Source organism: Neltuma alba, unplaced genomic scaffold (genome assembly GCF_004799145.2).
Source record: "Neltuma alba isolate B1F8T4 unplaced genomic scaffold, ASM479914v2 tig00001841_pilon, whole genome shotgun sequence".
NCBI lineage: Eukaryota > Viridiplantae > Streptophyta > Magnoliopsida > Fabales > Fabaceae > Neltuma > Neltuma alba.
The window spans coordinates 81,229-94,005 of record NW_021632639.1 but is presented as its reverse complement, the minus strand read 5'-3'; the positions used below and the strand labels follow the sequence as shown (position 1 = coordinate 94,005).

The window sequence follows — 12,777 nt, the reverse complement described above, 5'->3', positions numbered from 1 at the left end:
AATTAGTTTTCTAGTTCTTATATTAAGAACCGGGAGTAGTGTTTTACTTTTATGAGAATGATATTTTTTTTTTAATTTTAATAGTGGTTATTAAAGTAAGATATCAAATAATTCCAAGTAAATAAAGGTACAAATGTTTAGAGCCGAAAAAGCATTTCCTTTTTGTCTGGCCTTTTGCTTTGTTCTTCTTAAGGAATGATATTTTTAATCTTCCACTTGTTCTTATAAAACTCATATTTTATTGTATTAATTACTTTTATTACTAAAGGAATTTATATATTTTTATTTTATGTAATTCGGTCCTATCCTTTGCATCAATGTAAGGCATAGATTCATGATTCATATATTAAGTCATACTAAGAATAACTATAATTAAAACAAAAGAAGAAACCTTGTTAATTACAAAGGAAGTAATGTAAAAAATAATAGAAAGGTGAGAATGATAAAGTTGAGGACTAGGAATGTAGAAAAAAAGCAAAGGAACGAATTTATAATAAATGTGTGAATGAATAAAAGAAAGGGACAAATGCTTCCTTTCCTTTACTGGGAAGGCGCAAATCAATCCTTTCATTTTCTTAAAAATTAAAAAGAATTACTCACTTCCCTCATTAACGTGAGAATTAAATAATTAAAAAAAATTGATTAAATTAATTAATTAAAAAAATCTATGTTATTTAAAGGACCAAAACTTTTTAGACATACCAAAATAGAACTAAATTTCAAGCATCAAAACTAAAAGTAAAATGAGATTAAGCTTTTGAGACTAAAAATGATACTACTTTCGATTCTTAATATAAAAACTATTTAAACAGATTAAGAAAAATAATTAAGTTAGTTGTTTGTAACAAGTCTGAATTGATTTTCTTAAAGTAACATTTTTAATCATGCTATCATAGGATGAAAATCCTTTAACATATATAATTAATAAAACTATTTTAAAATATTAATGATAAATTTTAAAAAAAAAAGTAGATCGAGATATGATACTCATCCGAACTTAAATATAAAACCTCTTTTATAGTATAATTTATATTAAAAAAATTATATTTAGGATCGGGAAAATACTTATCATACTCCTTATATTAACAACAAGAGCTACTATTAATATTTTAATTTAAATTCATTTTACAGTTAGCCTCCACTTGAAAATATCTGTCATCATCTGCTGAACATGAAAAGCGAGCGCCTTTTTTGACAAAAAAGGAGAAACTCGCGGTGTTGAGAGCAGCACTCATACCAGAGGCAGGACAGAGCCCAAACATCAAGTAAGAGAGCCGTCTGCTCCAAAGTTGGACTTGTGTCTTCCCCAAAACCAGAGACCACCTTCTTCATATCCTCACACACCCAGATCCTCTGCTATTCATACACATTCTTCTTTCTAGATTCCCCATATTTCAAATCATTCCTATTTCCCTCTCTGCCTTTTCTCTCATACATTCTGCAATGACCATTCTACTTCTTCCCTCTCAATCTTCCTCTTCTTTGTCTTCTTTCATTTTAGCCTCATTTTCCCCTGTTCTTTTCCTGGTCTTTCTTCAATGCCGCCTGGCCTCTTCTGCTATTCTGCTGAGCTTGAGGAACCAGCACAAGCACTTTCACCATCAGAGACCGATGATCCAAGCCAACCAAAGCACTTGCTCTCTCTTCGTCGGTAGTTGGGTTCGTGATGATTCTTACCCGCTTTATCAATCTTCTAGCTGTCCCATTATAGACCCAGAGTTCAACTGCCAAATGTACGGTCGCCCAGATTCGGATTACCTCAAATACCGATGGCGGCCCCTCAATTGTGAGCTCCCAAGGTAAAATAGCAGTAGAACCCGGAGTAGTTGAGTTCAATCACGCGGCGTTTTGTGCGAAAAGTTTGTTTAGCAACTATGTTATATGTATAGCCTGAAAAATATTGTAGCATTTTCATGGTAGGTTCAATGGGGTTGATTTTCTGCTCAACATGAAGGGGAAAACTGTGATGTTTGTGGGCGATTCTCTAGGGCGCAATCAGTGGCAGTCTTTGATTTGCATGATATATTCTTCAGCACCTGGAACGCAAACGCAATTGGTGAGAGGAGAACCCCTCTCAACCTTCAGATTCTTGGTGAGTCTAATTTCTGAGCAACAATTACAGAAATTAAATTCATTCCTCGTCCAATTTAGGGCATACTTTCAATGACCATTCCTTTTTAGGGCTAAATGTTTGTTTAAATGACGGGGTAGGGTAAGAATTTTTGCAGATTTTACGGCAGGAAAATTATTATTCTCCACTTTTTGTGAAGCTTTATTCAGAACATGAGGGCTTGGGTGAAGTTATTTTCAATAGGACAAAGTATATGTTGGAAAAGGTGTCTGTGAAGAGGGACCATAAGCACTTTGGACAATTGGGCTAGTTGGTGCAAACTGCAGTACACTAACCTCATGCCTTTGTCTGTACAAATGAAAAAAGCATTTTACAGCTGCAAAAGAGGCATGATTTGTAATTGGGTTTTGATATGGTATATGCAGGACTATGGCGTGACCATTTCATTTTACAGAGCCCCTTATTTGGTTGAAGTTGATGTGGCCCAAGGGAAGAGAATTCTGAGATTGGAGGAGGTAGCTGGCAATGGAGACGCTTGGAGTAGCGCTGACGTGCTATCTTTCAACTCAGGACACTGGTGGAGCCATGAAGGATCATTGCAAGGGTATGCTATCTCCTCCTTTTGAAAGTTTCTTTTTTCCTTTTTTGGTTAAAAGAAAGAAAGAAGGAAAACGATACTTAAGTAATGTTTTATTGACAAAAGTCATTTATTTGTTATTTTTTTGATAGAAGAACTTGACATTAATACAATTTGAACGTTATGCAGTGATGCAGTCTCAAAATCCTGAAAGAAAGAAAGAAATATGGATTTGTGATTGATTTCTCAATGACTTATTTTTTCCAATTTTTAGATTATATATGGTTTTTGGATTGGCGAGTGCAGGTGGGATTACATTGAATTAGGAGGAAAATACTACCCAGACATGGATCGTGTGGCAGCAATGGAGAGGGGTCTCAAAACATGGGCAAATTGGGTGGATTCCAATATCGACCGAAGCAGAACCAGGTTATACTTTCTGGCAATTTCCCCCACACACTACAAGTAGGGACTCTCTCTTTCTCATTATAAATTGCTTTTTCTCTTTCTTAAATTATTATTTTGGTACAGGGTGTGGGATTTCTAGGGTTTCATAATGGCGTGTTTGGTTGGAGTACGGTTCTCCCATGCTAGAAATCTATGAGCTGTGTGTAGGAAGTATTGAAACTAGGAACCCTATCTTTGACCCGTTAGCTGCATCTATCTGGCTTGGTGCCTTAGGGGTATAAAATTCCCAAAAATAAAAGAACAAACAGAGCAAAAAGCTTATTAAACGTTTAATGATATATGATTTAAAAAAACTTCACTATGTTAATGATTTTGTCCAACTGCAGTCTGTCTGCTATCTTGTGGTTTAAAGTCCTTGGGCCTGGGTTGTCTCCTTCCTATCATAAACTGTAGGCTAGTGACTGTATTATATGTGAGGCGAGATCTTAAGCACGCCTGGATTTGAAGCACTGTATTGCACAAGATTTGGATTTGGATGGTTAAAAATTTTTTTTTTCCAAAAACATTTTACTGTTTTTAAAATTAGAAAATTATTTTTTATTTTAAATCCTGTATCTATTAAAATGAAAAAAATAAAAAATCTTAGGAATAAAATAAGATTAAATTTGGAATGTTGTATTTTAATATGGTCGGTTCTGATGATTGTCAGCATCACATGCTTTCAGTACAAGCCTAAATCCTTTTTGGATCTTAAACGGGAACTTGTGAAAATATTTGTTCAAGCTAGAACTTGTATTTTACTACCATCGGTCATAAATATAAGAGTAGTTGACTAATTTGAATAAATTTAAAAAATAAGTTAAATTAATTATTTATAATAAATAGGTACTCCTCCGGTCCTAATTATAAGACCCAATTGACTTATTTGAGGAGATTAAGGAAGTAAGTTAAGTTGGTTATTTATAATAAATAAGTGTTGTCATTCCTAAAATATCCTTACTAATTAAGTATATTGGCTAAAACTATCATTATTAGAAGGATTATCTTGGGAAAAAATGCATAAATATAAGAGACAAAATGAATTGGGTCTTATAATTAGGACCAAATAAAAAGTCAAATGGGGTCTTATAATAAGGACCGGAGGAGTATTATTTTTTTCAAAATATTTTTGCTAATCAAGGTTATTAGTTAAAACTATCATTGTTAGAAAGACTATTTTGAAAAAAAATAAATAAATATGAGAGAGAATAAATATAAGCCTTGTATTTAGAACCGAAATAAAAAGATAAACGTAATCTCATATTAAAAACAAGTATCTATAAACATAGAAATGAATGTCCTTTGTCGTCGTTTTCAAAACCATCCATGCTGTGTCAGTATCTCACATGGGGTTGTAATGGGCTCCTCTTGTTGCTTTTCGTCTCTTCGTCTATTCACATTTCACATGGACAAAGTTGATCTCTTGAGCTTTTCTTTATAGTTTCTTTTCTTTTCTTTGTTTTTTTTTCTTTATACTGTGATTTCTTGAGCTGGAGATTGGAGAATCATTTTAAAACATGCACTGAAAAAAAAAAATTTTGAGAAAAAGAGAAAAAAAATAATAATAATAATTGTGTCGGTGGAAGTGGAATAAAACATACCTATGTGAATACTGCCACATCCTGCTGCCAACCATTTGGTACAAAATGCTGATACATATTTAAATCTGAGTGCTGTAGCTGTACATTCACATTACATCGTATAATGCACGGGCTAATAAATAGTCACTTCAAAAGCTATTTGGTAAATGTGCATTGGCTTAATTTGACTTGGGACTGTCTGGCCCAGCTAACATTCAGCATCTCATTAAAGGGTGTTTGGATGAAACCAAATCATAGTTTAGAGAATAGTTTCTGGAGAATAGATTTTTGAAAGAATAGATTTTATGAAAAATAGATTTTGTGAAAAAGTGATTCTGATAAAGTGAGAGTGTTTAGATAATTGTTATCATAAACGCTTTTTATATGTACAAATTACTAAAAAGAGCATAAGTTAATATGATAATTACATAAAATATAGATTTTATAATATATTTTAATTTAAAAGACTAAAATTGTTAATAATATATTTTTTTACTAACATAATTAAGAACATATAAGAAAATATAATTAATAAATGATTAATATGTGTATATATATTTATAAAATATGAGATTAAAAATGTTTTTGTAAAAATGAATATTTTTTACCAATAGAAAAATATTATTTTATTTTAAAGATTATACATAAAAATACCATGATATTTTTTGACAAAATTAAATAAGCACACATAAAACAATTTATTATTTATTATAGTAATTAATAATAAACACACAACACATATATATGATTCTCTCACGCTCTCTCTTGTACTGCGTTTGAAACAATGAAAAAAATTAAGGAGGGGTATATCCATCTGGGCCCAAAAAAAAAAAAAACAACAAGACATATCCCATAGGCCCTTACACTCTTCCCTTTTCCTCCTAAAAGCAGAAAATTTTTGCTTCTATTAAAATCATGGTTTCTAGGCCAAAACCATGGTTTTGTTTTTTGTTTTTTAGTATTTGGATAATTTTTTCCCCAAACCATGGTTTGGGTTATCACCCAAACACCCCTTAAGTCTTATATTGGGTGCGTGGATTCCTTTCCTTAGATAAAGGATGACCCAAAAAAGTGTGGATCTTTTGTGCTGTAAGAAGTGAGAGGAATGAGCTGCTTTATTCACAGTTTATGAGTAATGCAATTTGTTATTATTACATAAAGAATATACATACATAGATTACAATAGAAATCATGCTGAAACTGGTGTGCAGCCCCAATGAATGGAATACTGGAGGAGGAACAACATCAAGGAACTGCTATGGTGAAACTGAGCCGAGCACGGGCACAGCGTACTTCGATGACTACACGGAGCAGAGGAGGGTGGTGGACATGGTGATGGGAGAAATGAGAAACCCACCATATTTGCTGGACATCACAATGTTATCAGGACTGAGGAAGGACGGGCATCCTTCCATCTACAGTGGTGACTTGAGCCCTCAACAGAGAGCCAACCCTCAGTCTGCTGATTGCAGCCATTGGTGCCTCCCTGGCTTGCCTGATACTTGGAATCAACTACTTTATACCACATTATTCAACTAACCACTCTCTTAAATCTCCCTGTATTTTCCGCTCAGTTATATACTAAACATTGTTTTGTAGGATTAGACAGATACATTTATGTGAAGGGCTGCTTAATCTTGCGACTCCTTCACCTGTAAATTAATGCTAGTGAAAAGAAGGTAGATCAAACCAGTCATTAACAGTTTCTGCTGTAGGTCTTGGATTTTGATTCTTTTAGGTGAATTGTTGGAGTTGAATGTTCATTGAAAATGGTGTACTGGCAAGTTGTAATTGATTTTGATGAATCTACTCGGACACATGCGACCAAGTTATATGGCTTCTTATAATCAATCAATCATTTTCAATTTGATTCCAGTATCTTTGTCCATGATATAAGTTTGAACATCCGGGTCATAATTTTTAGTTATAAATCAGTAATTTAAAAGTGTTAACTAATTAGCTAGAGTGATCTGTTGCGCCTTTTACAATGGTTTTAAATCTTGATAAGAAGTGTAGAAGCTGCAGTCAAACTGCCGACCATGGTTGCATCTAAGTGAAAAACTCATTATCTTCTAGTAAGATTATGCGCTCAAATCTTGTGAATGGGAAAATTATATTTAGAGTGTTATTTTTATTTTTTTTATTTGCGTTTGATGTGTGTGTGTGTGTTTACAAAAAGAAATCACAATTACATAAAATTTTCATGAAAAATGTTAAATGTATTGCTTAGTAAGAGAATCACGCATTATTAGGTGAAATTCAAATATCATCAAGTCTAATTAAACAGAACCTCCTCAACGTGATTTTTATTAATTATTAAGGCATTTTATATTTTATTATGACTCTATCAGGCAATATTTTTTTTAGTTTTACAATGTGGACTGGTTATGTCGAGTAAAAATATTCGATTTTCTTTATGCAAGATTGAGAAAATGCATCAAAAGAGTTATTTTTTTTTCCTGTGGTTTGATTTTAATTTCAGCCGGTATCGAACCTAAATTCATTTATTTGAAAGCTGATTACATTAATTGCTAGTGTTCGACCCAAAATATACTATAAGATGTAGACATTGATGTCCCTGGAAGCTCTGGATAAGTGTGGATTCCATATAGAGAGAGAAAACTTGAATGAGGAAAGCTATGACTACCTTTCTGCTTGTCAAAACAACGAAAAGGTTTTTGTTATTATCATCTTGCTCTGCATTAATTAAAATACATAAAATGCACTCTCCTTGAGTGCTTTCATCTTGGGCTGAGGCTGGAGCAACCAGAGCTTAACTTGCACACAATGAATTGACAAGTGAACCATAACTTTGAAACCCAATACATCACCAAACTCAACATTCTGTTTACCCCCGTACCTAGTGGAAAAGCCTTATATATAGAATGGCCTTTGATACATGAATTTTACAGTAGGCAAGTTCTGTGTAACAAGAGTTCATCTTCATTCTACCACAGAATTATTCCCTTGCATGGTCACACACACACACACACACACACACACACACACACATATATATATTAGCTCTGGATGGCAACTCCAAAAGGAATTTCCATCTTGGGTACGATCTTTTCTGGTTCTACACTTTTGTTTTGGTTGTCATAAGCAGAAACATGCACTCCAAGCGCTGCTCTACCAGAAGGATCCAGATTGTTCGACCAGGCCGCATCCCACTCGACTGCTTTTGCTGTGCTGCAAGCAACACTTGCGCCTCCGGGAACAGTGAGCCTTGCAGAGTTCTGCAATGCCAAGAGGCCAATTATGAATAGAACAGTCTCAAAAAATGGAGAACTTCTGCAGCATCTCTAATTGGCTAACACAAGAATGTCTTTACTTTCATCCTAAGTTATGGCTTCATTTCAGATTATGGTTATGGTTTCTGTAAATAAACAGATTTGATTGATGAAGTTACCTGTGGGAAGAACCTCTCAAAGATCATTCTATAATAATATGCCTCTTTGGTGGTTGGAGTATTGTGGGGGAAAATGTTAGCAGCATTGAGCATCATTTTGTCACTCACCTGTTATGACAAGTTTGAAAGACCAGTTATAAGATACAGCACTTGAATGGCTTCAAGGATCAGACACAAGGTAAAAATAGAGATTTGTATTTACATGTTTAGCAGCATGGGCTTTAAGCCCATCAATCCAACTATAGCCAACCCCATCACTGAATTGTTCTTTCTGTCTGTATAAAATGTGCTGCAAGAATTTGAAGACATTAGATCTTAGTTCGAAAGATTAATTTTATACTTATCTACAAGCATTGCAGGTCATTGCAGTACACCTTTGGAAGATAAGGATGCTCTTCATCATCAAAGGCTCTCCTTAGAACCCACTTCTCGATCCGGCCTTCATCTCGTTTTATCTGCACAGATTAATCGGCAAACCCACTCAGTAAAAGTCTGTAACTTTCAGAGTAATGATCCATCTATCATGGCAAGTCCATACCATTTTAAACTCAGGATCAATGTTCATTGCAACATTGATGAACTCCTTGTCAAGAAATGGGACTCGAGCTTCCAGACCCCAAGCAGATGTTGCTTTATTGGCTCTCAAGCAATCATACTGATGAAGTGCCTTAATCTGCATAGAATTAGAAAAGGAAAGCAATCATTGTAACCTTTACGTCCATGCCCTCAAGTCGTTTAAGCAATAAACACAATAAGTATGTATGCGTGCATAAAATATGACCTTGCGGCAAGTTTCTTCATGGAACTCCTTCTTGTTAGGGGCCTTGTGGAAGTACAGATAGCCACCAAAAATCTCATCAGAGCCTTCTCCAGAGATAACCATTTTTACTCCAAGAGATTTAATCTTGCGTGACATAAGGAACATGGGGGTACTAGCTCTTATTGTAGTCACATCATATGTTTCTATATGATAGATTACATCCTCAATGGCATCTATGCCATCCTGCATACACGGTGCATGAATATGTTTTTAAGGAAACTTACTTGTAAACTAAAGGCCCCAAAATGTTTAGCTGGAAAGTAACATCTCCAAGTGAATACCTGCACAGTGAAGTGAAACTCATGGTGAACAGTCCCTATGTAGTCGGCAACTTCTTTTGCAGCCTTCAGATCTGGTGAGCCCTGCTCATAATAAAAGAATACATTAGGCCAAACCATTTTTAAAGAACTCTGATTTTTAATTTTAAATGGACCCAAGAACATCTATATAGCCCACCTCAAGGCCTACACAGAAGGAGTGTAGTTTTGCTCCCCACTGTTTGGCAGCTTTTGTATCCGCAAGGTAGCGAGCAGTGATGGATGCAACCAAGGATGAGTCCAAACCTCCGGACAGTAAAACACCAAAAGGCACATCTGTCATCAGCCTTTTTATGACTGCCTGTAGTCACAATCATTACATAATTGGGAACACCACATTAGCTATGCTTATCAGAATCAAGTTCAAGCGAACAAATAAAAAGTTCTATACTGGATTGATGTAGCCTAGCTAGAAAAGATGTCTATGGGTAAAAACGAGCTAAAGATTTAATGCCTCGAAGTTTTGGATCATTAAGTGAACCAAATTCATTTGTATATTTTCAGACTGTATGAAACTCTTTTGAATCTCACCTTCTCAAAAGCATGCCTCAAAGCTAAGGGATCATAAGGGGTTGTTGGAACAATCTCAGAGAACCATGGAGGATTGTACCACCTACGGAAGCCTCCTTCTTTGCTTGAGTACAAGTGGCCAGGAGGGAACCACTCAAAATGTTCACAGTCATCATTGAGTCCTTTTAGCTCAGATGAAATCCAAATGGAGCCTGCTCAAGCAGAAAGGTATCAGAATATATATATACATACATATATACACATACACACACCCCATACTCAATTCAAACTTGGAAGTGGAAAATTGAAAGATAAACTCTAGGCACATCAAAACATTACCATCAAGTCCCCAGCCAATGTAAAGGGAAGTGACACCAATAGCATCTCTTGCAACTATGAAGCTGTTGTCTCGGGTGTCCAGAAGAACAAATGAAAAGATGCCATCCAGCATGTCCACAAAATTCTCTCCATATTCCTCATACTATTAAAGTAACATCAAATACAAGAATTTAGTCACAAGTTCAGAACTACCACTAATATCATGATTTACAGCCACTTTCAATCTTAAGAGAACTTAAAAGGGAAAAGATATAGTTATTCTGTATGTGTGATTAAGATGGCTAACCAAGTGTGCGATAACATCACAGTCACTGCCTGTCCTGAACTTGTGATGGGACAGTTGTTTCCTCAGCTCTTCATGGTTGTATATCTCTCCATTCACCTGTTTTTCAGCAAATCATCCTTTTCTATCAGTCATAATTTCCCAAGGTTCAGTTCCAAATCACTCTAAGCCAGGCAAATGTTCATTGTACTTCCTTAATACCTTACAAAAATAAAGCACTATAAAGCAGCTGTTGTCTAATTCAATGACAACTTAAAAATTATGGCCTTGACCAAAAACTATGTAATAATACACAATCTGGGTCCTCAATAGTTGTGAAAATATTGTAATACTATATGAAAAGAAATATTTAAAAAAGAATAACCAAAAGCAACATTTACCAGTTATGTATTATATTATTGTTTTCATGTTATTTTCTCTCCATTAACATCACATAACTATAGAGAATCTACATGTTAAGGAAGAGGATATGAATGAATTATGGTGTGGCCTTGAGTACTAAAAGGGAACGTTGCCAAATACATCAGGCTAGTAAAAAGTGGATAAACTCAACTTTTTTCTGTTTAATATACTATAATGGTGTAAGAGAGTAATCACAGGCTCATGATATTTATTAAAAAAAATAGCCATCAATGTTTAAGGTGCGGCCTACCGTGACAACAACAGATTTGTCTTCGTTAAAGAGAGGTTGATCACCAGAAGCAGGATCAACTATTGCCAGCCGTTGATGAGCCAAGAAACAATCACCATGCTGATGGAGACCACTCCAATCAGGACCACGATGCCTCAATCTGTGACACCAAAACAAGTAACAATAATTCAAAATGAACAGAAGCGTTCATATTATATACCTCTATGCACTTTCAAGTTTCAAAGTCACTAAAAAATTCCAATAATTGTGTTGGAACCTGGTCCCACACATCCCACTTAATTGTGTTCACAGTGACCAGATTAGAATATATTTCCCAGTTGCCCACTTGTATTAGTGAAGTGCTGGGTGATTATCGTCCTCTAATGATGCTAGTTCAATCCTGAAGATGGTCAGTGGGTCCCAAAAGAAAGAAGTAATTGTAATTGAAGTCATCATAATTTAACTTATTCTCCCCTTCATATATTTGACGGTCTAGAAACATGACTGTAGAAACGCGAAAAAGAAGGATTATATCATCAAGGCCCCACAATTATTCGTCAATTCATCACTCGCCAAGTTTCAATATCATTAATGATTTCCACTATATTTCAATTCATGACAAGCATCAACCGTTTCTCCCAGACCTTTTGAACAAAAAATATCTAGTTAGCATCAACAAACACGTAACAGACTAAAATCTAGGCTTGCTTTCTTGATAATAAGGAAAATTCATAAACCATGAAAGCTGAACAGAAGCATCAACATATCATATAAACACAAGTGCAATCAAAACAGAGTCTAAGCGAAGGAACAAATAACGCAGCTGGGCGAGTTAAAAACTAGTACTCACTTTGCGTTACATACTTTGTCCAATCAAATTAGAACAAGTGGATTTTACAGTATCAATGATATTAATAACAAGATGTTTTTTAAAAAAATAAAATTGATTGTATTGGAAACAAGCGTCCAAGCACCTAAGTTTTGTCCTTGAACAAAACGAAACTTTGAAACGAAACATCAAAATTAAGAAGTGGGCTATTAGAAATGAAAGGCAGGAATGAACAGAGAGAGAAGATAGAATGAATGAACGAATAATTGCCTTCGAGAGAGTTCGAGGACGCGGACTCTCTTGGCCTGAGAATCGTCGGAACAGCCAAGCACAGCGAGTATTCCACACATTGGGATGAAGAGAAAGAAGGGAAGCGAAGGATAGCAAAAAGGCCGGAGAAGATAGAAGAGAGAACGGAGGCAGAAGCGGTAATAGCAATAAGGAAAGATCACCGCGTTTTGATGGTTGAAGAAGCACTTGTGCAGCACACGTATTTATAATGCAGGGCCCGAGCCTCGGACAGTTGCTAAACGAGGTCGTTTTGAAGGGTGTCGCTGTCAGATTACATGGCTTCTTGCCGGTTACCCGCTGATCTCCCACACTCAGCCGATTCAATGAACACCGTTTATATTATTTTCACAAAAAATTCTAATAATATTTTGGAAAAAAAGACAATAAAATACCCTAAAAATTGTTAAATAATAAATTAGGGTGGAGTGATTTTAAACTCTCAATTAGATCCCTGTACTATTTTAAATTTTTAAATCTTATGAAATGATGTAAGTGCCTTCACTATTTTTTTTTTTTAAAAAAAAAAAAAATTGTCTCCAGAGCTCTCTATCAACATGTCACTGAAACTTTGATGAGTACTCTTTTCACGTATTAACTATTTTCTTTAGTTCTTGATTTCATTTGACTATTTTTGTTTAACCACTAACTACTTTAGCATTGCGATTAGCTA

At 35.0% G+C, this 12,777-nt stretch overlaps 2 protein-coding genes across 3 annotated transcripts; one reads left to right on the top strand and one right to left on the bottom strand.

Moving 5' to 3' along the window:
* Positions 1-1,243: 1,243 nt before the first annotated feature.
* Positions 1,244-6,507, top strand: LOC114712591 (protein PMR5-like). 2 transcript variants are annotated; one of them, XM_028897146.1, is made up of 5 exons: positions 1,244-1,799; positions 1,921-2,092; positions 2,497-2,675; positions 2,955-3,113; positions 5,887-6,507. In XM_028897146.1, the coding sequence occupies exons 1-5, from the start codon at positions 1,444-1,446 to the stop codon at positions 6,212-6,214; spliced, it is 1,194 nt and encodes a 397-aa protein (XP_028752979.1). In that variant the 5' UTR covers positions 1,244-1,443; the 3' UTR covers positions 6,215-6,507. The 2 variants fall into 2 exon arrangements, with proteins under 2 accessions (XP_028752979.1, XP_028752982.1); XM_028897149.1 differs by lacking the exon at positions 5,887-6,507 and adding an exon at positions 3,180-3,597 and having other exon boundaries at positions 2,955-3,077.
* An 820-nt stretch (positions 6,508-7,327) lies between these two features.
* LOC114712574 (asparagine synthetase [glutamine-hydrolyzing] 1) lies at positions 7,328-12,271 on the bottom strand. The gene is made up of 14 exons (XM_028897127.1): positions 12,087-12,271; positions 11,009-11,147; positions 10,360-10,455; positions 10,074-10,215; positions 9,756-9,946; positions 9,364-9,525; positions 9,189-9,269; positions 8,869-9,090; positions 8,626-8,760; positions 8,462-8,542; positions 8,290-8,376; positions 8,088-8,195; positions 7,688-7,914; positions 7,328-7,653 (listed from the first exon to the last, which is right to left on the bottom strand). The coding sequence occupies exons 1-13, from the start codon at positions 12,164-12,166 to the stop codon at positions 7,696-7,698; spliced, it is 1,743 nt and encodes a 580-aa protein (XP_028752960.1). The 5' UTR covers positions 12,167-12,271; the 3' UTR covers positions 7,328-7,653; positions 7,688-7,695.
* Between the last annotated feature and the right edge of the window lie 506 nt (positions 12,272-12,777).

Bases quoted from the DNA above. Each gene is read 5' to 3' on its own strand.
- LOC114712591 (XM_028897146.1), top strand. From the start codon at position 1,444: ATGACCATTCTACTTCTTCCCTCTCAATCTTCCTCTTCTTTGTCTTCT. The intron at 1,800-1,920 runs GTAAAATAGCAG...TTTTCATGGTAG, and splicing joins CTCAATTGTGAGCTCCCAAG to GTTCAATGGGGTTGATTTTC. The intron at 2,093-2,496 runs GTGAGTCTAATT...TGGTATATGCAG, and splicing joins TCTCAACCTTCAGATTCTTG to GACTATGGCGTGACCATTTC.
- LOC114712574 (XM_028897127.1), bottom strand. From the start codon at position 12,166: ATGTGTGGAATACTCGCTGTGCTTGGCTGTTCCGACGATTCTCAGGCC. The intron at 9,526-9,755 runs GTGAGATTCAAA...TTGTGACTACAG, and splicing joins TGAGGCATGCTTTTGAGAAG to GCAGTCATAAAAAGGCTGAT. The intron at 7,915-8,087 runs GTAACTTCATCA...TTGGCATTGCAG, and splicing joins TTGAGAGGTTCTTCCCACAG to AACTCTGCAAGGCTCACTGT.